This window comes from Carettochelys insculpta, chromosome 12 (genome assembly GCF_033958435.1).
Source record: "Carettochelys insculpta isolate YL-2023 chromosome 12, ASM3395843v1, whole genome shotgun sequence".
NCBI lineage: Eukaryota > Metazoa > Chordata > Testudines > Carettochelyidae > Carettochelys > Carettochelys insculpta.
The window spans coordinates 2,626,695-2,646,183 of NC_134148.1; the positions used below are offsets into that span (position 1 = coordinate 2,626,695).

General features: G+C 58.4%; 1 protein-coding gene across 2 annotated transcripts in view; it reads left to right on the forward strand.

The window, feature by feature from the left end:
• Positions 1-11,274, forward strand: part of GRAMD2A (GRAM domain containing 2A) — a 48,998-nt gene extending 37,724 nt beyond the window's left edge. For both annotated transcript variants that reach the window (XM_075006619.1, XM_075006617.1), the window contains exons 8-12: positions 1-63; positions 4,081-4,237; positions 5,187-5,286; positions 6,880-6,987; positions 7,915-11,274. In XM_075006619.1, the coding sequence (XP_074862720.1) occupies positions 1-63; positions 4,081-4,237; positions 5,187-5,286; positions 6,880-6,987; positions 7,915-7,918 (432 nt within the window). In that variant the 3' untranslated portion in view covers positions 7,919-11,274. The remainder of the gene's footprint in view (positions 64-4,080; positions 4,238-5,186; positions 5,287-6,879; positions 6,988-7,914) is intronic.
• Positions 11,275-19,489: the final 8,215 nt, after the last annotated feature.

A 19,489-nucleotide genomic window follows, 5' to 3' on the forward strand; every position in this document is an offset into this window, starting at 1 on the left:
GTTTCAAGTAAGAAGAGTTTGAGTTTGAAAGAATTCACAGAGGAGCCTGATTCTGTATCCCTGGTAAGAGCCATGTTTGCCCCCGAGGAGCCTCTAACAGGAGCTCTCCCAGAACTCCCCTGGGGAAATGCTTCTGCTGGTGATGCTGGAAAACAGCTGTTTGAAGCGCTAGCAAATTTAAAAACATTCTCACATGCTTTGCCTCTGCCAAAAGCAGCGCTGGGGTGTGGGTAACACCGGGTCCTCTGCCTGCTTCTTCCCATGGCCACAAGGAAGTGCAACGTCAGTGTGTGTGGGAAAGTCACAGTTATGCTCCTTTTTTTAAAACCATGTCCTGCAGGGTCTTTTGCCAGAATCCAGCCTGACTTAACAGAAATGGATATTAGTGGGGGGACCCTGTGTGTGTGCGTGAGAGGGGGAGAGAGAATGAAAACAGGGTCATTTAGAAAACCTTGAGTTGAGTGTGAGCCTTCAGTTCCAGCATCAATGTCCAGCTCAGGCTTAGAGAAATAAAATCTGCTTGACATTCAAACAGCTTCTTCATTCCTGTTTAGAGGAGAGAGATCTTACAATCCAATAAAGCCACCTCAGTCATAAGCATGCAGAACATGCCGGGAATGTGATTAACTGATCAAAAATCCCAATAAATTAAAAACTTCTCTTCTGAAAGTTCCTGTGTCACTGACTGAGCAGGTGCTCAGATCAACTTCTCGGGCTTGCAGCAGAAATAACTCTGCACGGACATCCCAGCCCCCGAGACAGCGCAAAGCATCTGCAAAGGGGTTGGCTGGGAAATGAGACTTCTAGTTTGTGCCATGTGTTGTAGCTTCAAAATTTGATTTCATTCCACGCTGAAACCAACCTGGGATTTCACATTTTCCGTTGAATGCATGAAGGGGGGAGTGGCGCCCCATCAGAGCCCAGCGGCCAGGGCAATGAACGGGGATGTGAGTGCCGGACCACTGGCTATTGGCTATTCTGGGAGGGGCAGGAGTGTGTCTCTGACCTGGACTGTCCCCTGCCAGCCAAGACTTAGTTGGAACTCATATTTTTTTCCTGTGGAATTTCCTTGTCTCCAAATTAATCACTTTCTGATGGGTGGGGCAGTTTTGAAAAAGTTTCCACGCAGCTGTGTCTGTAGGGCAGGTAAGGGGGCTTCCCCCAGCGTGAGGTCCTCGTGGCAGCCGTGTGGCCGGAAGCACTGCAGGCTCTGTGGGAACAGCCCCTCGGGGCTGGTGGAACAGCAAATGTCTTGTGTAGAAAAACCGTGCAAAGATGTTTCCTGAGGTTTTTTTTATACGACAACCACGCCGGTCAGGCGCCTTCTTGCTGAGCTGTCTCAGCCTTTCCGTGCAGCCGTGGTGAGGGACGGCAGAGTGCAGGGGTGGTGGTTAGCGCCCAGAAGCGTTCCAGGAAGCCCAAAGAGCACATGCATGTGAGCTTGACCTGGGGCCCTGTGTGCGAGGGCTACGGCAGTGCGAGTGTGAGCTGTGGGCACCACCCCCGGCTGTCCGGGTGTTAGGTGGTTGATTAGAACGGTGGGCGAGTCAGTACGTGAGTCAGTGCAGACAAAGGCGCTCTCCAGAAAGGGTTAACTGGGCCTCGGACAACAGCTAGGAACTGTTGGGTTTTCCGATCACTGGGCTTCTCTCGCAGTGAGCTGAGTGATTCTGAAGCTGGTGGCCGCCTGGGAGCCGTGTGCCCCAGAGAAGCTGCCCCTCTGTTGTGCTGAGCTGCACAGAAGTCCTTGTCCGTAGCTGCTGCTGCTGCATGAGGCTGTGTGGCCATCGGAAACCACAGCTGCGAAGTGAGGCACTTGCGGAAGGACCTGTCCTTGTGCGCCAGGGAGGGACTGCTGCCCCAGGGTTAGGAGCAGTCAGACTGCTCGAGCCAACAGGGCCCCTTTGCTGAACGCTGGCACCTTCCAAAGCCCTCCAGCTCCCCATCCTGCTGCGAGGCCTCTCTAGTGATGGGGATGGGTAAGTGGTCATCTCCCGCCCGCCCGCCCACGCAGTGGTCTGGTGAGATATCTGGTCCAGAATGAGGGCCCTGGCTGCTCCAGATCACGGGCCCATGCTGGATCAGCCACGTCCGCTTCGCTTTTCCGTGCTGGTCCCTGTAGACGGAGGTCTTGCGGCTCGGGCGCCTGGCTGTGGCAGGGTCAGGGGCCCTGGTGCGCTGGGCAGGGGCTCAGGATCCCTTGGGAAAGGCCGTCTGGTTCGGGGGTTGGTTTGCTCAGCTGGATGCCAGGGAGGCATCTGGTTGAGAGGGTCCAGCTGGTGTCTCCGTCCACATGAGCAAGCCTTGGACTAATTGTTGCCAGGCCTGCTCACCTCTCCGGGTGGTCTGTGGCTGGGTCCCATGGTCCTGTGCCAGGCTGCAGAGCCCCTTTCGGTGATGAATAGGCCTCTTGCCGTGCTGACACTGGGTTTACTGCGGCACCGATAGTTACCGTATCATGGGCAGTAATTTTCTGCTTTTGCCAAGTCACCGGTTATCATCTGTTGGCTGTTTGGCCAGGAAGTGCTCAGAACTGCCGGCAGCCAGGCCTTGCCAAAGGGCCGCTGCTCTGGGCTGCAGATAAGTGTGTGTGGGAGAGGTGAGATTATGGGTGGTGAGGTAGGGATTGCTCCTGCTTGGAGCTGGAACCCTTAACAGTCTGTGTGCCGCTGCCTGGAGCCAGAAGAGCAAGTGCAGGCTTGGGGTTTGCCGCGCAGCTTGGCTGCCTCAGTGCTGCTTTGCTCCTGGGCTGGGATTCCCAGGGCACAAATCCCAGCTGCTTTGAAGCCGCACGTCCAGTGGCGCCCCAGGATGGCTGGGGGTTGAGGCGCCAGTGGGAAGAAGCTGGTGACCTCTCGCCCGAGTCTGGGGATGGGGCGCGTATTGTTAGCAGCCGGCTGTGGGTTCAAGTCATCTAGTGCTGCTGAGCATGAGGAATCCGTCCTGGCAGCTGTCGGGGCCAGGGCTCCTGGGAGGCGAGAGGAAAGCCCAGTAGCTCCCTCCCAGCACCCGGCGGGTGGCTTGTTCCTAATGTAACCCCCCACAGGCCAACTCGAACCTGGGACCGCAGGCGTCTCTGCAGCGTGAGCTAAAAGCCACTGCTCTCCCGTAAGGCTGGAGGGGAGACTCACTCTCCTCTGTAAGTGGTCTGAGTGCCCCTATGTGGGACAGACGCCGCCCCCGGCAGGTGCGTGGGTTACACGCCTGCCTCCACGTGGGACCCCAGGGGATCATGCACATCCGGAGACGCCAATGCCTGAGCGGAGCCGACAGCTGCACCGCAGGGCTTGGCGAGGTGGCATTCCTCAAGGAAGCGACTGAGATGTGCTGGGAGCAGGGCACCGTCTGGCCCTGCTGCTCCCCATGATCGCGTTGCTCAGGGGTGTCACCCTAGCAAGTCTGACATGGGGCGGGCGGGCGAGTTGAGCTCCAAAGGACGGGGCACGTCACGTTCTCCCCGCGGGGAAGCCTCTCCGGGGGGGTCTTCAGCAGAGGCTCTGCCAGGGGCACGAATCCAGTCAGTTGCTGAGCTTTTTAAGGTGATGGAAAGGGGCATGTGTGAGTGGCCCCTCCCCAAACACCGGCAACCCTACAGCAGTGGTTGACCAGAGCGGCTCGTTGCTCACGTGGGCCTGGGGCTGCGTGGGGCCTGGCTCTTGAGGTGCAAGCAGCTTCGCAGGCGTGTGAACTAGCTGGGAAGGGCAGAATCGTCGTTTGGCTGCCCAGGGACACAGAAGCTGGCAGGGCTGAGATGCTGTTGGGCTCCCCCGGGGAATGCAGCTGGCGAAGGCTTTGCCATCCAAGAGATGCCTCGGAAATGCTCCTGGCTGGAATTGGGCGGGGGGACCCAGGGAGGTTGTTGGGACCAGGGCTGGGAGCAAGACTGGCTGTGGTGATGTGAAGATGCCCTGACAGAAGAACCCTGCCAGAGCTCTGCCACACCCAGCCCTGCGGCATGACCATGCCAACACCCAGCGTAGCCCTGCACTTCCTAGCGCAACAGCCAGCCCAGGCGCTCGGTCAGTTCTCGCTCCCCCTTGGCCTGCGTGCTCTGCTGCTAACGGTCAGTGGCTTCCCCAGGAGGTGATCGTCCCGGAGGTGAAGTGGAGGAAGGTTACCCCGGCGGCCCTCTCCCTCTCTCTCCCAGACGCAGACTACCAGTGCATCCACCGAGCGTCCATCAGCAGCCTCAGCACCAAGGAGAGCTCTTTGAATTCTGAGGAGCCCCTGGCGTCAGGTGAGGGGGGTGGGCGTGGAGGTCCGAGCTAGTGCTCAGCTGGTCCCTCCTATCCTCTGGGATCCCATGGAGGGCTGCTCCCCTGGGAGCTCCAGGGCAGCGTATGCCAAGGGCGTGCGTAGGTCAGAGCGGTTCTGTGGCTCCATGGACGGTAACTATTCACTGGCTGCCAAGGTGTGTCCCTGGCAGGGCGCGGGCTCTCCCCCTCGAGGAGGCAGCCTTCCCCAGCGCACCCCTGCAGTGGACTGTGCAACGGCCGCCTCCTTGGGACGGGAGACTCCTGTCTGGGTGCAGCTTCTGCCCAGTGCACGTCTGATGCAGGAAGAGCACCGCTGGCTGCGGGTTCCTCAGCTCCGGCTCTGGGCAGAGGAGAGACCCTGGGCCTCGGGCACAATGGGCACGTCTAGGAGTGGTGCTCTGACGGGGTTGCCCTGTTGGGAGTCCATGGCAGAGCCCAGGGCTGCCTTCGTTGGAGGGGGGTTTGGCCAACCCCTCCTGCAGCGCATCGGGACGTCTCCGGCTGCCCCGGCAGCCTTGCCAGGTTCATGCCCTTCCCTGCCGGGATCCTCAGTAGGCCTTGCCTTTGGGAAGGTGTCTGCGTGCTGCACAGGGCAGCAGAGGGTTAAAACACTCAGTTCAGAAGTGTTCTCTTTCTGGTGGAGGGGAGAGCGCAGCTGAGCGGGGCAGCCCTCTGCTCGCGGGGTGGGGTGAGCATCGCAGAGGTTCCTAGTCGGCTGGGGGTGACGTACAAACTCAGTGAAAGGGTGGGGGGTTGGACATGGCTCTCCCTGGGGCAGCGTCGGCGCGAACAGGCCGTTGGACCGGGCGTAGCAGGGCTCTCTGGCTGTTGGAGCCTGCCAAGCTGGTTGGGAGAACCAGGATGGGCCCGTAAGCCAGAACGCCCACCGGCCTGTCAGCTTCCTTAGGCCTCTCCCTGCTTTTCTCGCAGAAAGTGCCATACACACGGAGGAGGAGCTGGAGGAGGAACCCAACTATGTAACCGAGCTGAGGCCGTCTGATTATCAGCTCCTGAAAGTCTTCATCGTGCTGTAAGCCTGCAGCCGGGCACAGAGACCGCGGCAGGGGAGCTGGTGGTATTTGCTGCCCCGCTTTCCCCCAGGGCTCATGGGTCCGGTCCTGCCAGTCAACAGCAAGTGCAAGTCGTTGCTGTTACAGTCCTTCCGTGGCCTGTGGGAGATGATGAGGGCTCAGTCCAGGTCCCAGGCAGAGGTCCGCATTGCAGTGGAGAAGGCCCGTGCCTGAACCCAGCAGGCGCCCGCCCCCTGCGGTGAGGGGAGAGATCAGCAGAGAGTCAGCACGCGACGCTGTTGCGGAAGGACGGCAGGTGTTCCGCTTGGCACGGCCCCATCCCTGGGCTGTGCTGCTCTCCCCTATGGGACGGCTCTCGCCTGCCTCTCGTCGAGTCAGAGTCAGGAGCAGGAACACGGGCGTTCTGGCACCTCTGCCACAGCCCTGGAGCCCTGTGCGGGAGGGTCAGGCTAGCCTCCGTGCAGGGGAGGCGGCAGGGCTCGACCGTTGCATTAATTGCCAAGCGTGGAGGGGTCTTGGAGTGCAGGGAGGAGGTGGGAAGCAGCCGTGCGGTTGCAGAGCCCAGTGGGGATGTGAAAGGCCCCTCTGGCTGGCACCCTGCCAGCTGGGCTAGCACAGCTTCTTTCAGGGCTTGTCACCTGCGCTGCCCTGCACTCGGGTTGGGCTGAAACTCACAAGGGGGTTTGCAGTGTGGCTGCAGCGCAGGAAGGGTTTAGATCCACAGGACGTGAGCGGCCCCAGAGATGCTCCCCTCCCCTGTGGGCTGCTCAGCCTAGTTACCAAAGCTCTGCCCTGGAACGGCTCCGACTTGGGGAGGTTTGTGCTTACCAGTGCTCTGCACTGAGCTCTCTTCCCAGCTCATCCCGGGCCCAGGAGCCCAGAACTTACCACCTCCTCGGCAGCAGGACAACTCCCTGCCTGGCACGCTAGGGGTGCACCGCGCTGGGGTTAGCCCGGTCCCCTCTTGCTGCAGGCGTGAGACATGGCGGGGGACTGGAGCGAGAACTGCTCCGGCCTGTCCTGGGTCGATCGAGACCATCAGTCGCTGGGAGCTCCCCAGCCAGCCCTGTGCCCTGCGCTAGCGCTGGTTAAGGGACTTCTCCCTTCCATCCCTGTGGCTGGTGCTGCCTTCCAGAGCTACTGCTGTATGGGCCTGACTCCCACACAGGCTGAGGCTGCTTGGCACTGGAGCATGGGCCTCCCGGTAGGTGGGCGTGATCTCGTGACCACTTTAAGGCCCATTTCCACAACCAGCAACGGGCCTTGAGGTCTTGGCACAACGGAGAGTGGTTCCCTGGCGCACCTGTCTAAGCCCAGGCGCTGGCTTTGGAGCACTGGCTGGCTGGGCTACGTGCAGCCTGTGAGCGTGGTCTGCCTGCCCTGGGGTAATGTGCTGCCCCTGGCGGCCCTGTGGGGAGGTGATGGACGTCTCGTGCCGGCACCAGGATGCTGCATGAAGAAAAACATGTCCGATTGAGAGACCCCCTGGGTTTCAGCCCCTTCCTCGGGCCACATCTCCTCTGGCTGCGGGAAAAGCCACGGTCTCCAAGGCTTTCCTTCCTAGCCCGTGACCCCTGTCTCTCTGCTCCCAGGATCTGCCTCCTGGTTGTGTCCTCGTCGTACCTGGCATTCCGGATCTTCCGCCTGGAGCAGCAGCTCTGCTCGCTCAATCGGGACTACCTCTCACGCGGGCCCCGGAGGTAGGGGGCTCTCAGCGGTGGGGGACCCTGGGGCTGGTTTTGTACACGCTGTTCCTGGGGTGTGCCCGCAGGATAGAACCAGGGCCCTGCTTCTGGGCCAGGGCGAGTAAGAATCCTGCTGTGCACTACAGAAGTGCAGTTTACCCTGTGTCTTGCCCACAGCCTGTGTATTTGCTTGCCCACAATCTCCCCCCGGTGCATTGTCAGCGTAGCAGCTGCTGTCCCCCTGAAGCTGGTGGCATTTCCCCATTGGAAATGCCCGCAGTGTGGGCCGTCTGTAAGGCACATGGGACCCTTTAAACAACCCACTGTGCTGAGCTAGTGACCAGGCTGAGGTCCCACTGTCATCACCGAGATGGTTGCAGCTCAACACGTGGTTATTCTTTGGCTCCGGAACCGGCCGGAGACGGTGGCGGCTGCTGCTGCTTCCCAGCCCAGGGAGCCACAGAGGCATTTCACTGTAGGCCTGAGGGGCACCAGGCTCTTGCTGCTCACCTCTCTGGCGTCACTCACCTGGGGAGGCAGCATGGGAAGGCATTCTGGAGAGCCACCACTCTTAGGCTGGCAGGACATGCTGGATGGCAAGGACTAAACAGGTCCTGCTCCCTGGTGGCCATGGTGGATACAGCATTGCTCCAAGAGCCCTTGTCCTTCAACCCTCTCCCTGATCCCTGTCCTAGCACAGCGGAAGTGGCTCAGCATCTCTGAGCCAGCGGGAGAACGTTTCCAGTGCCGTTCCCTGGGCCGCACTCCAGAAGTCCTGTTAGTACAGGTTGAACCTCTCTAATCCAGAACTCTGCAGAAATGATTGCCCAGCCCTGGTGTAACAGGTCTTGAGAGAGGGGATCTGCCCCCACACAGTGCCTGGGGTGAAAAGGGGCCCTGGCTGGGGTAGTTTCCCTTCATCTTCTCTGTGCGCCTCTGCAGGTGACCGTTGCCCCGGAGCCGTGACCTGCGATGGACCTTGCCTGGAATCTAGCACTTCGTGTACAGCTCTCCGGGCGCCTGCTGCCGACCACGGCTGCGATGTTGAGAATCGGCCCCTGGGCTCCTCGCTCCTTTAGGCCGCATGCTGCCAGCTTGTAACGCCTCCCTTCGCAATGGCAGGCCCCGGCTGCCCTGGCCTGTCGCACGGGGGACTGGGAGCCGCCCTGCAGCCGGCCGTGCAAACACTCCTCTCAAAGGACAGCGGCTGGTTTGGCCAAAGCCGCTCCCAAGGCCCCACTCGATCGGTGTCTCAGGTGCAGCTTCGCCGGACGGCGGCTCGAGCTGCTTCTCTGGCTGGCTTCGGAGCGAGTCAGAACAGCTACGCGCTCGATGGGTGGGGAGCAGGGAAGTGTCGGAGCAGCCTGCCCTTGGCCGCGCTGTCGAGCCACACAGCTGGGACCACACGCAGAGACCCCTGCTCCAGCAGGGAGAGTCCATCTGCGTAGCCCCCGCCGGTGCCAGCAGGACTCCCCCCTTTCAAGGAAAGGGGATCCAATGCCACTGAAGTCACATGTTGTTCTTGAGGCCTGGGCTTGGGCTTTGGCCCTGGCGCACGGTGCCGAGCCATCATACTGACACCACCAGCACTGGCCATCGTTGCAGCCCTCCAACGGTGGCACAGCAGATGGCAGATGACAGGAGGCCTTTCTGGTGTGATGCCACTGAGCCCAGCCCTACACGGACCCCCTTCTCCAGTTACCACCTAATTCTGCTTTGGGCTCTTGGTCATGGGGAGCCAGAGCTCGGTTCGGTCAGAGGCCCATTCTTCCTGTGGATGCAGGCGCTCGGTGCGTGCCTTCGTGTGTGCAGCCGGGGCAGGTTCTGTTCACCCTGCTCCCCATCCTCTTGCCTCTTGGGATTGCCACGTTCCCCTGCCTGGCTGGCCCCCGCACTGCAGCTCTGGTTTGGTGCCTGGGTTCGTGCTCAGGCAGCGGCACAGATTCTGTAGTTGGTCGTAACGCCGGTGAGTGACCGCCAGCATGGGGAGCGCTGCTGCTCAAGGCAGGTTCGTCAGGAGGCACTAACGGACTCCTTCCTGGGGAGTCTCGTGCCCCCCTCCCCCTCCCCCCCCCCCCCCCGCGGTGCCAGTCTACTCTGCGCTTCGCTGCTTGTCCCCGCTCCAAACGGCACCCGGCCCGGTGCCAGTGTTGCTTTGTTCTGTGGAGAGGGGAGAGTAAAGGGAGAAGGCGGCTCACTCCCCCCCGCCCCCCAGAGCCTGGGCCGCATACAGCCCAGCTGCGTGCCGAATACATGCCAGGCTGCTCTGTGCAGCGTTGCACGCTCCAGGGAGAGGGTGAAGGGTGGTGCGAATGGCACCCAGGGCTCAGCACGCCCTTTGCACGTCCAGGAGCTCTGGAGTCAGGGTGCCTGTGTCTCCCGTGGGTGCTTGTTCCAGCTGGGACATGCCCAGCGGCTCTGAGGAGGCTGCTGGAGCCTGTAGCAAAGCAGCTGCACCGTCCCTCACGACCCCTCTTCTCCCAGCACTGGCTCGCTGGGTTGAGCTGTGGTTGAAGGTGCTGCTGGAATGAAGCGAGCTGTGCTGGGCGTGGCTCCTGCCTGCGCTCTCCTGCCCTGCCAGCAGGTCTCCAGGAGCACGCTCCACGGACCGGCCGCCCGGCAGCTGCGGTGTGCCAGCCGTAATTGCTGGGCTGCGGCTGGGTCGGACCTGCTCGGTTGGACACACGACAGCTCCTCTCCCAGATACGAATCCCAGGGGGTAACAAACCCCACGGGAGCTGTTTGTCTGCAGAGTCGTCCTCAAAGCTGCTTGGGCCTGTGCCCCACTCCCGTCCCGCCCCACGGAAACCCCACGTCAGGACCCAGGGAGACGCAGCACGTCCCAAGCCCCCTCGTCCCGCCCTGGGACTCGAGGAGAAGAGGAACCCCGAGTTATGTGCCTGGAAGTCGAGAGCTCTGCTGGGGCTCCGTGAATGGCCCTCAGGCTGCATGCGTGTGCCCTGTCTCCTAATGACTGCCTCGCAGGCCCAAGGAGCCAGCCTCGGAGGGCGTGTCTGCACCGCAGTCATACCCTGCGGCTGCCAGCGCGGAGCTGCCTGATGGTGGGGGCCGGGGCTATTGAGGCGCAGTGCGGATGTCCGTTCTCATGCTGGAGCCTGCGTGTGTCCAGGGCAGTGGGAGCCAGCTGCAGCGCGGACACCCTGCGAGGCACAGCAGGCAGGGCAGCAGTGGTGTGGGCACTCACGGCTCTGCCGCTCGCGGTGGCGCTGCCCCAAGCTGCCGTCTGGGCTCCTCCGTCAGACCGTTGCCCAAGTCTGCCCCTAAGTACTGAGACGAGCTCCTGCCGATGGGTGTGGTGCAGAAGGAATCTTGGCTGCTGGGGGAGACAAGGCGCTGGCGTGCTCGTCTAATCCCCTGGCCGGAGGCTGCTCCCAGTCCGGCTGTTGCAGGGCGTGCGTCTCGGAGGTTCGAGACGGGAGGAGACAGCGATCCAGGAGTGAAAGAAGTGTTCCGTTACTTCCACGCCCCCACCTCTGACCCAGACTGGCCTCCTCTAACCGCCAGCTGCAAGGCGCTGGAGACAGACTGAGCAGTCTGGCTTTTGTAACCGCCCCCCCCCCATGGCAACATCACTCAAATCTGCCTTTGGCCTGCCTCAAGATTGCCCACCTCCTGGGACGGTGGCTACTGGCAGTGGGCGCAGCAGGAGGCAGGCAGAGGGCCTGTAACCTTGGCCCAGGAGGAAGTGGCCTTTCACACTGCCACGGTGGTCAGGCGGATGGGAAAGTGACCAGGCCCCAGGGGTAGGGATGGCCCAGAGGCCACAGTTCCCTAGTGTGGGAAAGGATTCCATTTGGACACCCTGTGCTCCTGCCAGGGATTGGGGGGACAGAGGCTGAAGCTATCCATGGACCTTGTGGCCAGAGGAAGAGGAGGAGTCGGGGCGGGGCTAATCACACCATCACACAGCTCATGGGATCTGCCCTGGGCCAGAGCCACCTCTTGCCACGCCAGTCCCGGGTACAGTGTTTTTGAGTCACAGAGCAATCTCAGTGCAGTTGTCACCCTGACTCTTCGCTGCAGCTGCTGCCACAGCTGGGTCCTGTGAGTGCTGATGCTGCGCTGACCGACGGGGAGAGGCAGCCGGAGACAGCGTGTGCCCAGCCCAGAAGCTTCTCTTTTTGTATTTGTTGTAAACCAGAAGTATTTATATGGATTCAGTGAATTATTGGTGTCCTTTCCCTGCTCCACAGTGGTAGCTACATGGGTTGGCCCAGGGCCACCAGCTGGGGACTAGAATGCTGTCTCGCTCTCAGCAGTGAACATATTTTAAATAAAACCCATCCGTTTCTAGTGTGCCGGAGTCTGAGAGAGAGTTCCTTCTGCAGGTGGAGAACCCAAGCCGGGGCCGATGCATCGCTGCAAATCAGCATTGAGCTGCCCTCTTGTCTCAGGCTGTCATCATGTGCAGTACAAACCAAGCAGGGCCTGGGAAGCCTCACGGAGGATGCTGAAGTTGGGGAAGGGTAGCAGAACCTCAGGGAGCAGGGCCCTTTTGCTCTGGGGCGATGCTGAACCAAGGCTGGGCCGTTGCAAGGGGCCCCAGCTGTTGGCTCCTGGGGGCTCTGCAGTGCTCTCTGACCCATGTCCCATGGGCTGTTGTGGGATCCCAAGTGCTACCCGGATGCTCATCATAGCCACGAGCAGCCGTGTGGCACAGCTCCGAGTGCTAACAGAGGATGCACCCAAGCAGTACAGCTGGGGCCAGGGGGCCAGTTCTGGGCTGTCCCAGCAGGCACAGAGCCTGCAGCATAGCCAGTCCCTGTACCTCCCTCCCCTCTGTGCTCCTGGGCTGCAGCATCTGGGAACTACAACTAGAGGTTGATTTTCTTTTTTTTTTTTGGCTCCACCTCCACCCACCCATTCATCCCTGCCCTGTGTGACCTGGATTTTACTGGGGGGGAAGGGAATCAACCTGACCAGAGGTGCGCTCTGGCGCAGGCAGTGCCAGTAACTGTCCCTGATCCTGCTGTCCAGGCAAAGGAGCCATCAGCCCCGCTGGCTGTGGGGAAGCAGCTGCTTGCGGGACTCCTGGCTTGCACCAGAGATGTTCCTGCGGGGCAGGGGGCAGCTACCCTCCCTGGCTGCCAGGCCTGATTCTTCTGAGGCTGAACAACAGGTTGTGGCTCTGGGAAACATTGTCCTAATCAGTGGTTCCTTTCGTTCTTCACTCAGCTGCTTGGCCAGCCCCTTGCATGCTGGCCGGCAGGGCAGGCCCAGCCCAGCCCAGCCCAGCCCAGCCCCCTTTGGCTCGCTAAGTCCTAGGAGGCAAAAATACAGGCTGGAGGAACAATCCAGTGGAAGGAACGGAGCTGCCCATCTCTGTACTCGGAGCCCCCCCACTGTCCCGGAAAGTGCCAGCAGCGTGGGGCAGAGCCTTTTCGTTCCAGGGCCGTGGCCTGTGCCACCGTGCTGTGGTCCAGCTCTGTGGAGCGAATTGCCACTGCTGTGCGCGCCAGCTTGAGCCAACCCAGGCAGCCCCGGCTTGTAGCCTTTGTCTCTTTTGTTTGTTACCAGCAGCGGTGGGCTTAGCCGAGCCACGTGAAAGCCTCCGCGTAGCTGTGCACAAATTGCAGCGATAGTTACACTCACGTCTGCCCAGCGGGCTTGGGGGGGGGGGCGGGGGCTGATCAGCACAGGGACAGCTCCTGGGGCGTGTTCCTGTGGGCACCCCCTTTTCAAAGGGGATTCTCCTGGTACTTCAGCCCCGCCCAGCTGAGCATGGAAGCGTCAGCCCTCGTGCTTCTGCTTTGTATTGTGTGCACAAAGAATGCTGGGGGGTGGGGGGGCTGTTTTCTCTCCGTTGTGTCTTGTATTCTCAGCAGCATTGAGGCCCTGGGTCCTGTGGTTAAGGCATTTGGAAAAATATGTGCCTGTAGGGCAGGTCATAGTGTGCAAGTAATCGTACAGGTTAACCTTCTGCAATATCATTCATTGCTATGGCATCTGCCCTGCTCTGGGGTCATACTTTGGTCCTTTATGTCAAACATGTCTCAACTCTCAGGCTTAGCAGGGCTAGGCAAAGGCCTACACGATCAGGCCAGTAAGATTTTGTGGTCAACTTTACTTAGCAAATTAATACCTGCTTATTCATGCTACCCACCAATTAGTTTTGTTCCAGGTGGGGGTCCTGCAGCGCGCTAGGCATTTCTTGGGTCTCATTCACTTAATTTTTAAAACTGTCTGCCCCTGCAATGGGCGCCTGTGCCACTCTGAATTCACCCCGGAGCTTGCACGTTGGCTGCTTGCAAGGTTGTTTAGTTCCCATCAGCGCCTGGAAGGAGCTCTGCTTCCCTCCTGTAACAAGCCCAATAAACTGGCTGGAGTTCTGTCCCAGGACATGATTGCATTAGAGACTCTCACCAGCACTGAAGTGCGGGTGGCTGCAGTAAAACGTCACTTTGGCTGGTGTATTGCTTGGATTCTCCCTCACTGCTCTCCAGAGATGGTCCATTCCAACCCCTGCCAAGTGCCTGGAGAGGCAGCTAAAAAAGGAAACAGCTGTTTCTGACATGCTCATTAAAAAAGCTATGAGAAGCCTGGCCTGAGGGCACGGTGGGAAGCGGGAGCTGCAGCCAGGCCGGCCGCTGGGGTCAGGAGCAATGCCCAGGGCCCCACGAAGACAAGCGCTCACCACTGCTGCCACTGAGGGATTTGCTGAGTTGCCATTGGCTGGTGGAAGGGGGTGATGGTGGCAGAACCTGTACCCTCAAGCTCCTAGGGTGACCTCTGGCCTGTACGGACCTGCCTGTTAATCACAAACAAATCTTTGAAAATGTGGGGTGACAGTAAAGGGGCCGGTGTGGAAGTCTGTCACCCCAGACGACAAAGCAGGCACTGCTCATTGCCTACTTACCTCTACTTGCCTTACTCCCACCCGCGTTTTCCCCCTGCGGCCACCAGCCCCCTCCATGTTCTCCCTTGCCTCTCCCAGGCCGGCTGAGCTTTGCCCTTTCGCTTCTATTCTTCCCTTCTTTGGGTGCGACCTTGGCCATGAAGCAGTCTGATGGCAATACATGAGTCCGCCAGTGGGGCAGGCAGCTAAAGCCCCAGGGAGAACCAGGTGAGCTTAGCCCGGAGCAGCAGGAGTGGAGGCTTGGTCCCATGCCTGCCACCATCTCCATGGTGAATCCTCCAAACTGGTCTTCCACATTGTGCACAGTAGTTGCACCAGTGCCTGTCTGGGATGCCAGAACCCCTGTGCTGGAGAGGGAGAGATTCCTCGGGCCCGCACTCTGTGCATGGATCCCAGAGCATCACAGGGAAAGACAACCAGGCAGCTCCAGGAGCAGCTCCTGCAGCTTCCTGCTCCATCACTCGGCCCAACTAGCAAGGGTCTCAGAGGGGCTGGCCGCAGAACTCGTGCTGGAAGCAGGTGTGGTCTTCATTGCGGAGGGGAGGACTCAGTCCCCACAGATGCCTGGGGTGTCTGCATGTGGCTGTGTTCTTAGTCACTAAGCATCACTAAGGCTGGTTAGTCCATTCCGGGCTGCGCCTGGGCCATCTGTCCTGGGTGGGCCATATGCATCTGTGTGAGGGAGCTGAGGGCCAGGAGCAATCGATAGCTCCCAGATGCATGGTGCACCCTATAGCAAGACAGGGCAGAGTCCTCCAAAGGAAAGGGCTGGAGCTACAGCCTCTGCCTCCAGTTACACCCCAAGCAAAAGTATTCACAAGCGGTCAGTGGACTAATTCTAAGGGAAGATTTTTTTTTTTTTTTTCTCCCACTGCTCTAGAGCGATGCCCGTGGGAAAAGCATTGCTTTCTCCACACCAGGCATGACTTCATAGAGCTCTGGCCTAGCCCTCCTTAGCTGGCTCTTTTCCAGGCAGAACAGTTCCCGGCTGAGTCAGCTCTCCTCATAGGGCAGCAGCTCCAGCCCCTCTTCGGTGTTGGTGCTCTGCTCTCCAGAGCAGGAGGTTTGTGCCACGCTAGAACTGGGCAGCACAGAAGAGTCCCAGGTGCAGGATAGTGCTACTCGTGCCCAGACCACCTGGCACAACCTGGTTCCATGTGGATTTCAGGGCCTTGAATGCAGCCTCACAATTTGATGCTTCTCCTGTGCCCCAAGTTGACAAATCCTGGAGTGGCTTGGGGAAAACCAAGTGTGTCACAACCTTGAGTCTGACCACCTGGTATTGGAAAATGCCCCTTTGTGCTGCCCTCCCCCCGCCTCAGGGGGACAAAAAAAACAACAGCAGCATTTCCTACCCTGGTAGGCCTGTTCCAGTTCATAACCCTGCCTTTCAGATTACATAGGGGACTACGTGCCTACAGATCATGTCCTTCTTCCCCACAGGCAATTTGCAGCTGCCTTGCTAGACAACACAGTGGGCTTCAGTGAAGACTGGCAGTTGTATTTCGTGCATGTGCCAGTGCTTCTGAGTGCCCACAGCCGCTGAAGAAGTGTAAATTTTGCATGCAGGAGACTTGGTTATCTTGCAGTGAATGGGAAAATACAGCCCCTGCCAGATAAAAGCGGGGCAAACTCAAACCCCTCTCAAAGTGGGGCTCATCAGCTGGGCAGCACCTGACTCTTGCCTGGGTGGCCACCACCGTTTTCAGCTTCCTGAGAACACTGGTACCATCCGCCCCCCCCCCCCACCCCCTTTTTTTGGTGAGCTTTGTCTTGGAGTGCTGAATAGCACATTACAGTGCTTGGTGGAGTAGCAACTCCCTGTATGCAGCAGAGGGCACTCCTGACTAGGAAAACCAGGGAGCAAGCATTTCCGCAATAGCTGTGACTGTCCCAGTAAAATGTTTGCAGGGTTACATCTTTGCAAGCTATGATTTGAGGGGAGCGGGGGCAGTGAATTATTTGTAACTTCAACCCAACTGGCCAAGGGAGGAGGCGCTTTTCTTACTTGCTGGGCTCTCTGAGAATTAGATACAGGATTCAATCCAGTTTACCTTAAAAATATGAGTAACCTTAGTTATGGGACTTGTTCCCTTTACCCCACCTCCTCTCACCTCCTTCCTTCAATATCCCCGCTTCCTTCAGTATAAACAGAGACATGGATTAGCTCACACATTACAAGGAGTGCGTCTCTTCTTTTGATGCTCATAATTATCTCAGACAGGACAATTAGCACCCGCCCCCCCCCCCCCACCTCTCACACCCTTCTTTCTATCCTATTTGATGTGTCCGTTCTTATTGCAATTTTTTTCTTTTTGGTCCTCTGCACTTACAGCTGCTGGGCCGTATTGGATATGAAATTGATCTGATGAAGCGGGTCTGTCCCACGAAAGCGTATCACTGAATAATCAGTTTGTTAGTCTTTAAAGTGCTACATTTCTACTGCTTTGTGTTGTGTTGTGTTGTCGTCCCCCCCCCCCCCCCCCGCCAACGCACACAGTTACCCACATGCTTAAGCATTCGCGGAATGACGCTGTGCACGTGTGCAGTAGTCTAAGCAAAATGGAGTGGTGCATATATGCAAATCTAGGCTAATGTGAATGGTATGCACCATGCCCTTCATTTTGCTTAGCCTGTTGAACACATGTCGCTTCATGATACTAACACGGCAGCCTGGTTTTAACAGGATGGAGACAAGGTATTTTTACCTCTACACAAGCTTTTTCTTCAGGGTTTTGATAAGGAAAGGTTCTGGGAAGCGCTGTGGATGCCACTTGGCTGGGGAAGGAGGCTGGAAAATCCATGGAAAAGGCTTTGCTGGAAGATAGTGTCAAGACAGACTGTGCATGTTTCGGAACCAGGCTTTCAGACCGCAGAGAGCAGGTAAATTATTTTAAAGGCAATTATTCTGGAAGATTATTTCAGCGTCAAAAGTGGGTGAGTGTTTAAGGTGAACCGTGCATCCAGAGCCATATGAACTGCCCTGCCACATGGGCCTGGCTCTGCAGATACCTGGAATACACTGTTCAATGCACACACCAGCTGAAGGCTTTCAGCTGTCTCCTGCAGAGAGAGAGAGCGAGCGAGCGAGCGCTAACTAAACTCAGGCAAGTGACAGAGTCCTTCTGTATTTCTTGCTTCTCTGGGAGTTACGGTGTGTGCACGCACACAAAGGAGAGAAGGGACAAGCTTCTGCTTAACCGCCCCTCAGGGGAAGACTAGCCTGAACTCAGGCAGACTAGAAAACACATCCCTAGCGCCTAGGCTCCTAAGTCCCGGGGCCTATGGGACCGTTGCATGTTCAAGGACCCAGGATCTCTCCCTATGCGCTCCTTGCAGTCTTGAAAAACAAATGCTCTGAGACCATTCTAGGTTAGTAGTTCTCACCCCTCCTTGTATCACTGATCTCTGCCAAAGTCGCCAATCCCCCCCGCCAACAACCACCCTTGCTTAATATTTACAATCAGGACTAGCCCGAGGGGTCAGGATGGGGGAACCCCTCCAGTACCCCAGGATGTGGGGCCCTGGGCAATTCCCTCCCCCGCATCCTGCAGGCCCTGTCCCTCCCCGCACCACTCTGACCCCCCTCCCACACTACTCCCTCCCCACCCCCCGCCCAACCTGGCCAGGGATTGCCTGGGGCAAGGTGCAGCATCAGGCAGCTGGAGGGGTTCAGCCACACAGGCCCCCTCCCACACTGACCACATGGTGTGAGCAGCAGTCTGGATCACCACACCCGCCCGACCTGCCACGTCTCACTTCGCTGCAGGGAGCAGAGGCTGTGTCCTCCTGCCATGGGGGAGCAGGGCTTGGGCAGCTGGGCACAGCATAGCAGGCTAATGCTGGCACCACTCCTGGGGTGAGGAGAGGTGGCTCCCCTGCTGCTGCTGCTGGAGTCCCGCACCATGGCACTCTGTTCAAGGGAATCCCCCCAGCCCTTTCCGGCCATTGAATGGCTGGGGTGTTTGCCACAGGTTCCCCAAAAGCACGGGGCCAGGGGCAGTCACTTCACTTTGTCCCATGGACAGGACGGGGCTGTCCACAAGTCTTACCTACAGTGGGTGGCTGGCACAGGTTTGGCTTGGGCAGCAAGCGTGTTGTAAATGGGGTGTTTGCCACTAGACAAAGCGTTGTGTAATGCTCACAAGTGCCCCCCCCCACCGCTGGTGTGGCTCACAGCTTGGGTCTCAGCAGATGACAACGTTTGCCAAGGGCGAGCTGAGTCTCTCTCCAGCCAGCTTTCTGCAAGGAAGTAACGCGTCGTGAATGAGAGAGTCAGCCAAGCTTCCTGCAGGCCCCAGAGCAAAGTGGGGAGCGCCTCCAGTCTGGGAGCAGCCGGCATGTGGTAGGAGCATTGATAAATGTCTGCCCCAGGAAACTGCCCTAAAGGCTGTAGCTAGGGAACTCAGCCACCGGGAGTGTCGATCCTCAGGGCTACTATGCAAACCCAACGAGTGAATAGTCTCAGAGAGGGAGCTGTGTTAGTGTCGTCACAAAACAAAACGCAGCCCAGGTGAGACTAAAAATAATGTATTAGGTGATGAGCTTTTGTGGGCCAGCCCCCACCACTTCAGGTCTGGTGCAATCTACCAGGAGTCTCCAAATAGCAAAATTAACATGGGAGGGGGCGGGGTCAAGCGACTCTGTTCCTCCCTAGGCTGCTCTGCAATAGGGAAGGGTTCCCTGCTGGCTCATCTGCATGCCTGCCATCTACACCCACAGGCCAGCGCGAGCACAGCAGGGCAGTTCCATCCCACCAAAAGTACCACCTTCACGCTAGCTCAGCTAAGCCTGTGCTCCATTGTGCCCTCCAAATGCCCCTGGCCTTTCCCCAGAGAGACCTCCAGCATTACCCTACACACCAGCAGTGAGAAAGTCCTTTCAGCAAGGAACCCAAAGCTGCTCTGCATTTCTCTGCTGCTGACTTGAATGTTACTCTAACTACATGGTGTGCTGTCTTGTTCGGGATCCTGGGCTGCTGCTTGTGAGTCAGGTAAGAGATGCTGCTGCTGCAAAGGCACCTTTGAATTGTTGGGCAGGGCCCTGTCGGCAGGGAAATGTTTGTTTAAATGGTCAAGAAGAGCATTTGTATTTCTGATGAAACAGTAAAGCACAGCAGCTCACGTTGGGCTGTTTCCTGCAGGGAAGGTGCCAGGTGTCTGTCTGCCTCAGGTTTGCAAATTGCCAGCCTGTACTTACACAGGAAGCTTTAAGAAAGATAAAGGGGCAAGTAGGCAAAGGTCAGTCAGTACCTTTCTTTGCGCTGTGACACAGTTGCAGGGCCTGTTAGTTTTGTTTCCCAGCAAGGAAGTATTTATTTAACCCCCCTTTGTGATGTTTATTCTCACTATGCCTGGTGCCGCCCTTGGTACTCTAACATATTTGCTTTTTCTTGTGTAAAGAAATTCCACCTTAAGGCCCTCAGCACTTCCTCAGCTGCTCCCTCTCGCCACCAGCTCAGGCTACCTGTGCACGATGCCTGAATGCCAATTCGGGGGCTTCATTCCCGCACGTGGCGCCAGGGCCACCCATCTCTTGTTTCGCTGCAGGAATCTGTGCACCCTCGTACCAAACTTCTCCACTGTAAAAGTTTCATGGGTGCCACGTTTTAGACCCCATGGCATGCACGTTGCCACCTCC